General features: G+C 42.0%; 2 protein-coding genes across 12 annotated transcripts in view; one reads left to right on the top strand and one right to left on the bottom strand.

Annotated features, from left to right (window-relative positions):
* The window catches only part of TRPM3 (transient receptor potential cation channel subfamily M member 3), a 536,370-nt gene that overhangs the window by 317,076 nt on the left and 206,361 nt on the right, over window positions 1–12,933 (top strand). For 5 of the 11 annotated variants that reach the window (XM_049710919.1, XM_033440190.2, XM_012535423.3 and 2 more), the window contains one exon: window positions 3,852–3,926. The exons of the other annotated variants lie outside the window; for them this stretch is intronic. In XM_049710919.1, the coding sequence (XP_049566876.1) occupies window positions 3,852–3,926 (75 nt within the window). The remainder of the gene's footprint in view (window positions 1–3,851; window positions 3,927–12,933) is intronic. 11 annotated transcript variants of the gene reach the window in all.
* On the bottom strand, window positions 2,066–2,510 carry LOC101275861 (transcription and mRNA export factor ENY2-like). The gene has a single exon (XM_033440194.2). The coding sequence runs from the start codon at window positions 2,424–2,426 to the stop codon at window positions 2,121–2,123; it is 306 nt and encodes a 101-aa protein (XP_033296085.2). The 5' UTR covers window positions 2,427–2,510; the 3' UTR covers window positions 2,066–2,120.

The following is a 12,933-nucleotide window of genomic DNA, read 5'->3' as shown; positions in this document are numbered from 1 at the left end:
GAGTTTTACAAATAAGTTAGCAATAACTAGCTATTTAGTGCTATTCTAAAACTTTACAAGGAATAACTGATTCAATCCTTACAACGACCCTATGAAGTGAGTACCATTATTATTCCCATTGGCCAAAAAGAAAACTGAGGCACAAAGGAGGTCAAGTAATAGCCCCCAAGGTCAGACTGCTAAAAAGTGGCAGACCCAAGAAGTCTGCCTGCGTCCATGCCTCAACTGTTGTGCTCCACGGGCTCAGTATGCAAAGGGCTGCATTAAACAGCAACAAGTGTCAAATGCCCTTGAAAGATACGAAATACAACAGGAATTCAGACAGAAAGCATTTCTGGATGGAATGTTCATGGGGGCGGTGTAGTCAAGGTATTCTCAGGAAGATTTTGACAGATGGAATGTGGGCAATGGATTGCAAGCCACGCGGGTGAAAGCTTTCAACATTTAGAAAGGTAGTGCACAGCATGTGGTCTGATTACATTTATTTTACTTTCATTAAATTGTTTTTCCTATCTTCATAAGCAAAATTTCAGCTGCAAATATAAATAAGGTCTATATGCGAACTAGGCTTAGTTTGTTTCTTTAGGAAACGCGATCATCAAAATCATAAGGATAAGATATAGATGTTTCACTGTTTCCCTTTTATTGACCCTCCTTAATAGAATGATGTAAAGGTAGAATATAGTGTAATATGATAAATGGAACATTATTGTGTATACATAGATATAGATATATAGATGGGGCAGAAGCAGAGCTATTCATACTCATGGGATTCTATATATCCATAACTATATATTATCATTGGTATTTTATATATATATATATTTCACCTAGTTCATTGCCTTCATTTTCCAGATAGGAAAGCCCACTTGGAAAAGGTCAATCAAGTGTCCTACCTAAATTCATACAGTGAATTAACTGGCACAGCCTTTACCTGAACTCACGACTCCAAACTCCTAACTGCTACTCTTTGCTCAGCATTGTCATTACCTTAGTTTGGGAGGTACTTCTCTTATTCTGTTTAACAAAGCACCAGGGGAACTCAAATAAGAAAAGGTTCTCCAGGCACCTGAGCAAGGAATAAAAGCAGGGCACTTAGGATATCAATGTATTTGATGCAAAATCCTTAGCCCTTTCTTCTCCAGTTTTTCCCCTTGAGACCATTTCTCCACTGCATCTTGAAGAGTAAGCAAGGAAGTATCAAGAGAATTGGAATCACAATCAACAGACACTGGATGTTCAGACATTTCCATTTTTAGCCGTGCAACAAATCGGCAAAAATCTGGTTGATCTGCACTAAAATGTCATTTAACTTTTGTTCATTAGGACTTGGTAACTGTGGGGGGAAAGAAAGAAACTAAAAATACCAGTGTGCTATTCAGTCTGCAGGAAAGACACAGCTAAGCCAATTTTGTGCTTGGTTCCTTAAACAAGCGCTTTTGTGGTAAATTTCCAGGAGGGTTTGTGTCATCAGCTCTTTGAGGTTTTGCTCCTAATATTTAACAAGCTGTCTAATTGTTGCACAAAGTGGTGGAGTGGCCTGGGGAGGTGTGTGCTCCCAAACTGAATTTATGTTCTCAGGAAGGTGCTAATTAGTAACTTTCTGGAAAATGTACAGTAGTTACTCTTGGCTTGTTACTTTTTTTTTTTAATTCATGAGATATTTATTAAAATAACACATTTAGGGAAAAATCAATACAATTGTATGCATCATTACTGAAAACTGTATACCATCATACAAAAAAGGATTTTATTTTGGGAAATCGATTCCTAATTTATGGCAAGTTCCCCCCCACCCCGCCCCCGCTGCGTTGGGTCTTCATTGCTGCGTGTAGGCTTTCTCTAGTTGTGGCAAGTGGGGGCTACACTTCATTGTGATGCGCGGGCTTCTCATTGCGGTGGCCTCTCCCGCTGCGGAGCACGGACTCTAGGCACACAGGCTCAGCAGTTATGGCGCATGGGCCTAGCTGCTCCGCGGCATACAGGATCTTCCCTGACCAGGGATCGAACCCGTGTCCCCTGTGTTGGCAGGCAGATTCCCAACCACTGTGCCACCAGAGAAGTCTGGCAAGTTTTACTTTCAGAAATAAAACCACAAAACAACACAATCTAATTCAATCTTAAAGGCTGGCATGCTGAGCAAGGAATGTTCTTATTCTTTGTAGGAGCTCCTTCTTTACACTGTCAGGTACCAGGGCTCTGCCTTTTGGTGTGATTTCAGCCATCGAGTCATCGACAGTAATGTGTTCTAGTCCTTTTTCTTTAATTACCTCTTTACATAGTGCCTTCAACTGATCCTTCCAGCCACATTCAGTTAATTTAGCTCTCAGCCACTCTTTGAGGCATTCTCTTTCTCCAGTTTCTATCAACTTTTGGTTAATTGCTTCTCTCATCTGCGCATCTTTGTTCATCTTGCTAGCCACCATCACCGCGGGCAAGGGCTGTCCCTTCCCAGTGATGAAATGACCCTTGCGCTGACGACCATTACCTACCACACTCTTCGGCCGCCAGGACCTAGACCCTCCTTGGCTTGTTATTTTGTAAACTATTGATAATCCAGAAGAACCAACCCTTATATTTTGTGCTTCAAGTGATATTGCTTTGTGTTTTCCCCAATGAGTACATTCTTATGAAGAGGCAGCCCTGCCAGGTTATGGGCACTGAGGAAATTACCAAGTGATGTTTTATGAAAAGTGGGGTGAGACCCTACTATGCCTCTCACCAACCAGCTATCCCCTGCCCAACCAACAACCAACAACTACCACCCCAAGCTGTGGCTGCTCTAGAAGTCTGGCTTGATTCTAGGACACTAGGGCTCGAAGACCTAACTCAAGGATCTGGGCCCCTCTGTAAATGCTGTTTTAGGGAAGGAGCAGAAAGGGGCAGAGGCAGATTCTCCTGAGGCCTAGATTTGAAATGAGATCCTGCCTGAGTCATCTAGCCTAAAACTAGCTTGTTAGTAAGTTAACAACTCCAGAGACATTATTTACCATTAAATTTCTCTCCCAGTTTGGGATAGAATAGCCAGAATTGGTAGGAAACCTGTTATAATGAAATGTCTTTGACGACTTTTTTTTGGAAGATAGATAGAAAGGTAGGTAGGTAGATAGATAGATAGACAGATAGAAAGAGGTATATGATAGAGATAATATGTGACAGATAGATATAGATATATATGGTTCTATCTATCTATCTAATTAGTCATTTTCTTGGCCCATGAGAGAAGAGAGGGAAATGTGGGGATCTCTTCAGTAAATAACATGAGCTGTGTTGAGTGACACATTGGCATTGGTTTCAATTCCCTTTTAAAAAGAAAAGTTAAGTACATTAGCCTCTGAAAAAGTACTTCTTTTAGGTCAGAAGTAGCTAATTACCTGAGAATAAGACATGTATCTCTAGAAATCAGAAAAAAAAATGTTTTTAAAGGGAGGGAGGGAGGAATCCAGTACTTATTCAGCCTTGGAAGACATAATTATTGTTATAATTAGTATAACAAAAACAAACATTTCTTGAGGATTTACTAAGTGCCAAGCATTGTTACAAGCACTTAACATGGATTAACTCATTTAACCCTTTAACCACTACAACAGTTATCTAGGCTGAAACAGAATAATGAAGGCTATGTCCTCCAGCAAAGGGAATGTTGATTTTAAGGACCCGTTTATCTGAGGGAGCAGTGAGACAAGGCATAGCTGGTACAGAGTGCTGTTTGATGCTTTGCGTAGGTCTGAATATGCAGTTGGGTTGCCATCACATGTGTAAATTTATAAATTGGGAGATTGGTCTGCTTTAATAAAATGTGAATCCAACCATTGGGTTGTAGAAATTTCAAAGATTTTATTTTTTGACAGGATGCCTGCCGTTTTTCTCTCTTGATTCCCGCTTGTTTTATTCATTTTGGGGTAGTTGCCAATTAGACCCAATTGGTAAGTATAATTAATGGACAACATGAATTTCCTCTTAAACCCCAACCAAGAAAATTAACCATAGAAATAATCATTTCCTTTACAAATTCCTAACACTGTCCCTCCCTGTGACTGCTGTTTATCTCTTCTAAGACATCCAACTACACCAGAGATTAATTACTCCCTATTATTTATCATCTTAATAATACCACATAAGACAGAGAAGAGAGAAATGAGCGTTTATTGAGGTCCAAGTATATTCCAGGCACTGTGCTAGCATTTTCATATATACTGTCTCTTTCAATAGTCACAAAAACCCTTCAAAGTAGGAATTATTATCTTCCTTCTTTATAGTAGATGAAATGGCATCTCAGAGTAGTTAAGCCCTTGTTTTATATCCAGTTAGTGGTACAGACAGGTATAAACCTAGGCTGATAAGATTCCAAAACCCTTGCTCTTTTCACCCCACATAAGGAAGCATTATTTCATTCAAAAAGACACTCCGCTAAAATTTTGTTACCTTGGAGGGTTTGGGGTCATTATTTCATTCAACAACTATTTGAACACAAACTCTGTGTCAGACACGGGTTGAGTATTGGTTCAGCTGGGAATAATCGTCAGCAGAACTTTGGGTGGAGGACAGTGGTTAGTGGCAAGATGGTAGAGGAATTCACAGGAACAAGAGGAGGAGGAAGTAGGACAGGGTGGTGGCATGGGCGGTAGGGGTGAAGACAAACAGAGGAGCTCCTGATCGTGTGCCCATGGCTACAGTCTTTCTTCATGTGACTCGTGGACTTCCCTTTGTCATCCTATGCCTGAGAATATATGAAGGAGGCTGGGAAGGCAAAGGGACGTTCAATTGTCATCACTGGCATCTTTTTGATCATTGCACCATCATCCAATGCATTGGGGTAACCATGACATGAAGTTTTCCATCATTGAGCTCATAACTGTTCCATGAGATAAATAACAACTCTGTAAGTTAAAGGTCATAGCAGAGCTTCATCCAGGAAGCCCTGGAAGTAAGAAACAGTGAATTTATATTCTCAGAGACTGACAGCCCTGGATTCAAATCAAGTGACCTGAAAAGGATGTTAAACTTCCTCTGGGCAGGTTACATGTATATCAGGAACATCTCATTGTCTTCCTTGGATGCTGTAACATGTTCAGCCTAATCATTCAGACTTTTTACTACTGGTAGAATCAACCAATCAAGTAGAAGACCATCCAAAATACAAATACCAACTTCATGATCAGTTAACTTTGGACTGTGATAACTTGCCATTTTCCAGATGCTCTCAACTGAATGTGTTGTTTGAAGTTTTTCTGCCTTTTAAAGAATTTTCCCTTCAAAGGATAGGTTGTGTGAAGAAGACAGTTACAGTTTAAACATCTGCCCTCTCTTCATTTTATAAAGTGGCTTGACAGAAGTTGGCTGTGACACTGAACTGTTTGCCACGCTTGTTAATGAAAAGTCACCTTGTCAATCAAGAAAATAACGGAGTCAAAAGAATAATATTGAAGGAGTAGAACAAATTTAATGAAACCTGTTTCTTGGTATTTGCCTGTCTTGTTTATCTGACTTATTTTCCAATTCAAGCTAGGAGCTCTCTCTTTTTTAGGAAGGAACCCCATTCCACATTGGAACTCTCTGTTCAGGGACTGGGACAGTTCCTGTAAACAAATGAGTCTGAAACAGGTAACTGTCCACCATTCTGGTAAGACTTAGGTTCTTTTACACGTAGGGAAGAATGCTGAGATCTCCTTTCAGATTAGAAAGATTTGAGTTGCAAATGTTTGACTGGCATTTTGGTCTCAGTTGCTGGTCAGGACTAATAGGTCCTTCTGGTGGCAACTTTCTTGGTGGGACTCAGTCTCTTCCTTGTTTCACTAACTGGAAGACCTTCCATGTCTTCTCATTTGTTGTTTTTCTAGCTTTCCTCTCCTTCCTAATGCCTGTGGACCTTATGTCCCACCCATTCCAAGCTACTTGCAGTTTCTCTTAAAGGACATGCCCTGTTCGATGTGTTTTTGTCTCATTTTGACATTTGCTGAAATTCCAACCTCTCCCAACTCTACTTATTGGCAAAAACCTACACTCTTAAGTCTAGCTTGAAAATCTTCTTTTTTCTGAAATACTACCAGAAACCATACACACACACACACACACACACACACGTGATCCTCTTAGGCTCAGTTATTCACCACATAACCCTCGTTTCCACAGCACTCTGTATAAACCTGTGTTGTAGCATTGCCTCTTTGGTAGAGCGGTTGTCTGCCTGCACCTCCTCCCTCACCACCTGTAGATTGTGAGCTCCATGTGAGCAGAGCCTGAGTCATACTCACTTTTGTCATCCTGCAAATCTAGCACAGTGCCTGACACATGCAGGTAGGTAGGTGCTCAATAAATTTTTATTGTAAACATCAATACTTGGTTTTCTGGCCTTATTTTTAACTCTCGTTTCCAGCCTGATGTAAAAATGTAATAGAAGAGTTTAGAAACTAAAAGCTATATGGAAGGGACACATAATAAAACAATAATACATAGATTTAGGGAGGATAAATAAATAGGAACGTGTACAGGTAAAGACCATCATGCATACTTCCAACTGTCATGGGCATAAAAACGTTTATTCTGGAAATTTGACTGCATTTCTGTTGACTTGTGCTTGTTGTCAAATCATTTCTATCTTGTGGATTTAGAGAGTCTAGGATATACATTTTTGTAGCAGCCAATGCCATCATGGCTTCATTATTTCCATTTACACAGAAAAAGAAATAAGTATTGATTTTTCTGCACTTATCTAAAGTGATAAGTGCCCATGGCTGCTTTTCAGTCTACATTAGGATCAACCATTCAGTAGAAATGCATAGCTAACTTTAGAAAGTTAGACAAACATAAAATAGATGGGAAAACTTGTGCTGACTGAGTGCTTTTCTGCCATAATCAACAATTTTACAGTAGGATATATTTGGAGACGATAAGGTATCTCATTCTCTAGGGGTCTTTTAAAAAAGCAGGCTGAGATTTTACTTCACTGGAGATGGGTCAGGCCAGGGCAATTGTCATAGGGCCCTTCAAAGCCCCTTCCCAGGATTTAAAATAATTTGCCCATCCTTTGAAAATACTGTTTGGATCATTTCAAGCCATTTAAACTAGTGGAAGTAAGCCTGTATTTCATATAGGCTAGGAAAATGACTAGAAGTGGTGCTCCCAGAATGTCAGTAATAAAGTTGTCATAAGTTTTAACAGAATAAAAATCTTTTAACTTGAACCCTCAGCTTAAGATCATTAAGCCCTGAGAAATAGGAGAAAAATAGAGATGTTATGCCCTAATACTGGCCAAATAAGCATGCAGCTTTTTTTTTTTTTTTTTTTTTTGGCATCCATCACTGAAGCAACAAGCACTCTTACCCTTACTGAACAGGCTGTCCCTGTTCTGCAAGGAGGCCAGATTTCACAAGCCTCGCAGAGTCCCACATGCCTGCAACCCTGCAGGCAAACACTCAAGTCCTAAATCCCAGGCAGAGGAATCAACAGTTCTCGTTGGCTAACGAGCCTTGACGTCTCTGGGTCCACATGGGGTTCTGTGGGCAATTTCTGGTAGAATGAGGCAGGGTGGAAAAACAGGTGCACCTTTGCTAAAACAGAGGACTGAGGATTGAAGAGTCAGCTTTCCTGGTCATCAGAAAGATCTGAGCTGAACCCTTCCTCATTAGCAGCATTTCGTCCACCCAAAGGGAGAACACAGGAAGTGCATATTGACTCTGGTTAACATCAGAATTTATTATGAAATCATGGTGGAGTTTGGGGAGAAGTGGAAAGTTCATTACCCCCTGTATTTCCATTTTTCTATCCTGTTTTCTTGGTTTGAGTGGAGCAGGGTTTGTTTTGTTCCATTGATTTATTTATTTCCATTATTCAAGTAATAAGAACTGTTGTTATGAGTATGAATTATTGTTCATAAACTTAGGTATGTAGGAAATGTCACATAGTAACAATTTTCCTTAATTCAAATAAATCCAATTCCAAGCCCCCTTTCCATCTAGTTTTGGTAAATTCAATCTTTATCTATTAGGTCTCTCCCACCCTCTCCCTCCCTCCCTCCCTCTCTCTCTCTCTCTCTCTCTCTCTCTCTCTTTCTTTCTCCCTTCCTCCCCCTCCCTCCTTCCCTCTCCCTCCCTCTCTCTGTCATTCTTCTTCTCTCCCTCTTCCTCTCCTCTCTCCCCATATTCCTCTCTCCTCTCCCCTTGTCCTCTCCCCTTCTCTCCCCTCCCCTCCTCCCTCCTTCACTCCCTCCCTCCCCCCTCTCTTCCTCTCTCTCTCTTTCTCTCTCCCCCCACTTCCTCTCCTTTCCTCCCACCTCTCTCCCTCTTTCCTCTCCTCTCTTCTCTCCCCACCCCACTGTCCTCTCTCTCTCCCTACCCGCCTCTCTCATGCTTATGGTGTACCTGGAAAACTGAATAAGAGCCTTTTAACCTCCCTCAGCCAAGGTGACCACAGATAAAAACAACTGCCCAAGCCTGCTTGGTCCCTCCAGGGTGGAAGGCTCTGGTGCTGCCTGGCCGAATAAAGCCAGCGGTATCTTTACTGCAGCTGGCATCCCCGTGGCCAGGGCTCTGCAGCCCCGACTCAGCACCCCAAAGGCACTTCACAGCAGCCCCCTCAGACCAGATGGCTGTGCTAATCCCACCCTTAAGGAGCTTACATTTGAGTGGAAGGAGGCAGAGAACAAACAAGTAAAATACATAGTGTATTGCATAGTGATAAGTGCTGGGGAGAGAGAAAAAGCAAAGAAGGCGGAAAGGCAAGTGCAGGGAAGGGGCTGCAATTTTCAGTAGAGTAGGGGGAGGACTCCCTGAAGAGGGGCCATCTGAGTCAAGACTTGGAGGAAATGAGGGAGCAAGTTGTTTGATGTTTTGGAGGAGACCATTTCCAGCAGAGGAAACAACATTAAAAAGGCTCTGAGGTGGGAATGTGGGCAGCATGTTTGAGGAGCATCAGGAGGCCTGTGTGACCACGTGGATGGAAGAGTAGGAGAGGAGTGCGGAGGAGGCCAGAGAGGAAACAAGGACCAGGGCCAGGCAGGACTGTAAGGCCTCTGCCTTTCACATTCACTCTGTGGGAGGTGGGAGCTTGTGGAGTTCTGAGCAAAGGAATGAGTGGTCTTGTATGTTTCAATAGACTCTCTGTGCCTGCCGAGTTGAGAGTCGTCCAGATTGGGAGCAGGAATGAAAACAGTCAAGAGAAAATGGCACTAATCCAGGCAAAAGCTGATGGTAACTAGACTAGGGGTGGTAGCAGTTGAGGTGAGAAGTAGTCAAATTTGAACTATGATACAAAGGTAGACCAGGCAAGATTTACCATCAAATTGGATATGGGGTATGGTTCCAGATTTTGGAGGCTGATCAGTAGAAGAATGGAGTTTCCATTTTCCAGTCTGGAGAAGACTGTGGGGATGGGGATGGCAGGGATGGGACAATGTCAGGAGCTTAGCTTTGGACATGTCAGATTTGAGAGGCCTCAGAGCACGCGTGGAGACGTCGAGAGGGGCACGGTTATGTGAGACTGAAGTTCGGTGGAGATATTTGGCCTCGAATTATAAACATGGAAGTTGTCTGTGTGTCGACAGTATATGAAACCATGTGAGTGGATGAGATCACCAAGGTAGTGTGTGAGGAGAGGACAGGACAGGAGAGAACCAAGAACTGAGCTTCGAGACAGTCCTTCTATCAGAGGAGAGACCAGCAAAGGAGAGAAAGAAGGAGCAGCTAGTGAAGTGAGAGGGAAACCAGAGGAGAATGCTCTCTGGAAGCCAAACAAAGAACATTATTTCCAAGAGGAAGGAGTGGCCAACTGTGTCAAATGCTGTTGACAGGACAAGTAAGGAGAGACCCAGGAACTGCCCATCAGGGATGCTGCGAGTCTTTTCTGCCTGTCCCAGGAGTTGGATAATTTCCTCCCCATCTCATCCGCTTCCACCTCTCCCCATCAAATACACTTGTCTTTTTCCTCCTCGTCTTCAGGGCATCAGCGAGCTTAGTTCTTTAACAAAATCCATCATGAGAGCTTATCTTCAGGCCACCAGCGTAAACCTCCTGTGAGAAAAGACAGCCCAGTGGGCCTTTTGGAAATAAGGAGAAGAAAAAACAAATTTAAAATGAAATATGAATTAACTGGTAATCAATGATCCCACTACACAGGAAGATATTATTGACTTCTAGGCAAAGTACCAAGTAGAGAGTAAATTAAATATACGTAATTTCCAGCAGTGCAGTGAAACCCCTGTTGAATTAGGATGAAGTGGTGGGCCATTGGTTTTTAAACGGTTGTAGGTGTTGAATTGCAAGAAGAGTGCATATCTTCTGGTGTGGGCAATAGTCACCCAATCACATGCAGCTAAAACAGGTGTCAGTGCTTGGCTGACACAGGTTTCCAGCTTGGTTGGTTTCTCATTGATCATAGGCATACTTGGGCTCAACATACTAACAGATGTTGCAATATATGATTCATATTTATCACATTAGTTAGACTCAAAGGTTGGCAAATTATGGCCTGTGGGCCAAATCCAGTGCATTATTTGTCTTTGTAAATAAAGCTTTATTGGAATATAGCCATGTCCACGCTCCATCTTTCATGCACCGTCTCTGGCTGCTTTCATGCTACAGTGGCAGAGTTGAGAACTTGCAGCAGAGATCATCTAGCCTGCAAAGCTGAAGATATTTACTGTCTGGCCTCTTACAGAAAATGTTTGCTGACTCCTAGTCAGACTTCAATAGACTATTAGAAGTATAACAGGGACATTTCAGTCCTACTCCATGGACTTTCATCTTAATTTATTCCAGGGGGCACATCTTAGATTTCACTTCTTTTCACAGGTGCAAAATCTCCACTCCCTACAGTTTTATGCTAGGGTGTTGGTTCTCAGAGTGTGGTCCGTGGACCAGCAACAATAGCATCATCCGGGAACTTGTTAGAAATGCACATTCTCAAGTCCCATTCTAGACCTACTGATCAGAAGGTCTGAGGGTGGGGCCCAGCAGTGTGTATTTTAGCTGATCCTCCAGGTGATTCTGGAGGATGCTAGGCTTGAGAGCCATCCCACTAGAGCACACACTGGTAAGAAGAGCTGAGAACTGGAAATGGGCATTTCCACACACCTCTTCTTGTGATAATTTTCAATGCACAAACTAGTTCTTTGCACGTTAGAATCAGGATTTTAAGAGCAGTCCTTAGAGTGCCACGCTCTTCCGTGTAACATTAGGATAACCCATTTACGAGAATGATAGTATTAGCACTGAGTATTGATGTCAAATGACTCTTGGTGGCAGCAGTAGGAATAACTCAAGTGGCTGTTTCACACCAACTCAACAGAGCAGGGTAATGAGGTTAACCACCCCCATGCCCCTGGGCCTTGACTGTCTCTGATTCTTCATCATGACACTCTAGTGTGCTTAAATGATAGAATGTAATGAGACATTTATTTATAAGAGAGAAAAGTAGAAGGCATTTATATCCAACTCCATCAAGGATATGCTAGAACTTTATGAGAAAAACTTTAAATTGATCTTTTCCCCCTACAGAATTTATGCAGGTGCTGTTGTATTGTTGTTGCTGTTTTCCTTTGCTTAATGATCTAATCCTTCCCTGGAGCTTCATGCCTCTGTGTGGCTAGAAGAAGAAATATCTCTGATAACAAACAGCTGTGATTTATTTAGATGGAGCTAGAAACTGGATCTCAAGAATCAGAGAGGGGCAACAAGTGAGTCTTAGCCTTTTTAAGCCAGGAATAGGTGAACAAAGGAAGAGTGAACAAACTCAGGCCCCTTTCTAAATATCCAGAATTGGCGTCTATTTTAAAAAATCTGCTAGAAACGAGTTTGAGACCCTAGAGTGATCATATGTACAGATTTGTCCAAAACTAAATAATTCTGGTTTATAGTGATCCTTGTCATCCCAGAGTAATTATTAATGATGACCTCTTCACTTGCAAGAATGTCCTGGTTTTTGTATGATAAATCACCTGGTCACCCTAGTGAGAGACAAGCCAGTGGAGTGCAGAGTGCAGGCTCTGAATTTCCTAATAGGTCTCTGAAACCCTGTTCAGACATGTGATTTACTCTCAGTGCCTCAATTTACTTAACTGTAAAATGGGGATGATAATATCTCTATCATAGGGTTGGTGAGCAGATTAAGTGAGCATATACAACTCGCCTGGCTGAGTGCCCAGCACCTGGTGGGTGCTTCGTAGCCGCTACTTCCCCTACAGGAATAAGAAACTGTCTTCAGTCAGTTGGCCGAGTGGATTTCACTACATGAAATCATTCACTGCAACCCAGAAATTCATAAGCCCCCTTGTTTGGGTTCCATTTTTAATAAGCTTTTTTTAAATCTGTGGCAATTGTTGTTTCCTTTTAAGGAGCTATAAAGACATTAAGAAAAAACTGTCTTTCAGAAGAGGCCATATTTGCGTCTAAAAAATAAGGTCACATTCACAAACTTGAACCAGAGGTTCAAGTTTGTTAGATGCTGCTGCAAAATGAATGCCAGAAACAGAAGTGACTGCACTGTAATTCATGGTGTTGGAGCTTGAGGAAGTCGAGTAAATTATAACTCACTCTTGACAGGACAAGATTCAAATTGACCAAGAGTTGAACACTGGCGTTAGGCAGATGGAGATCAAAATATCACTTTTATTAATGATGAAGTAGTTGAAGATAATGACTTATTGTGAGGGCCAAATGGGTTTGCCTGCTTACCTCAGCCCTCAGACAGCCAACCAGAGGAGAAATTTGGGTCTACAGAAACAGTTTTACTAATATTACTGACTGGCACTGGTCCATAGAGGAAAATGAAAAAGGATGCTAAATCCTCCTCACTGAGAGACTTTTAGTAGACTCGTCCTATCCAATCAAGAAACATGGACATTAGTCACCACCAACCAGGTTACTCAATTCTACATAGAGAGACAAGAGAAGGACAAGGGGCTAGATGTGTCACATTAATGGAGCCCTCCACATGGAA

This window comes from Orcinus orca, chromosome 6 (assembly GCF_937001465.1).
Source record: "Orcinus orca chromosome 6, mOrcOrc1.1, whole genome shotgun sequence".
Lineage (NCBI taxonomy): Eukaryota > Metazoa > Chordata > Mammalia > Artiodactyla > Delphinidae > Orcinus > Orcinus orca.
The sequence above is the reverse complement of the archived record's forward strand: the minus strand, read 5'-3'. Positions and strand labels throughout refer to the sequence as shown.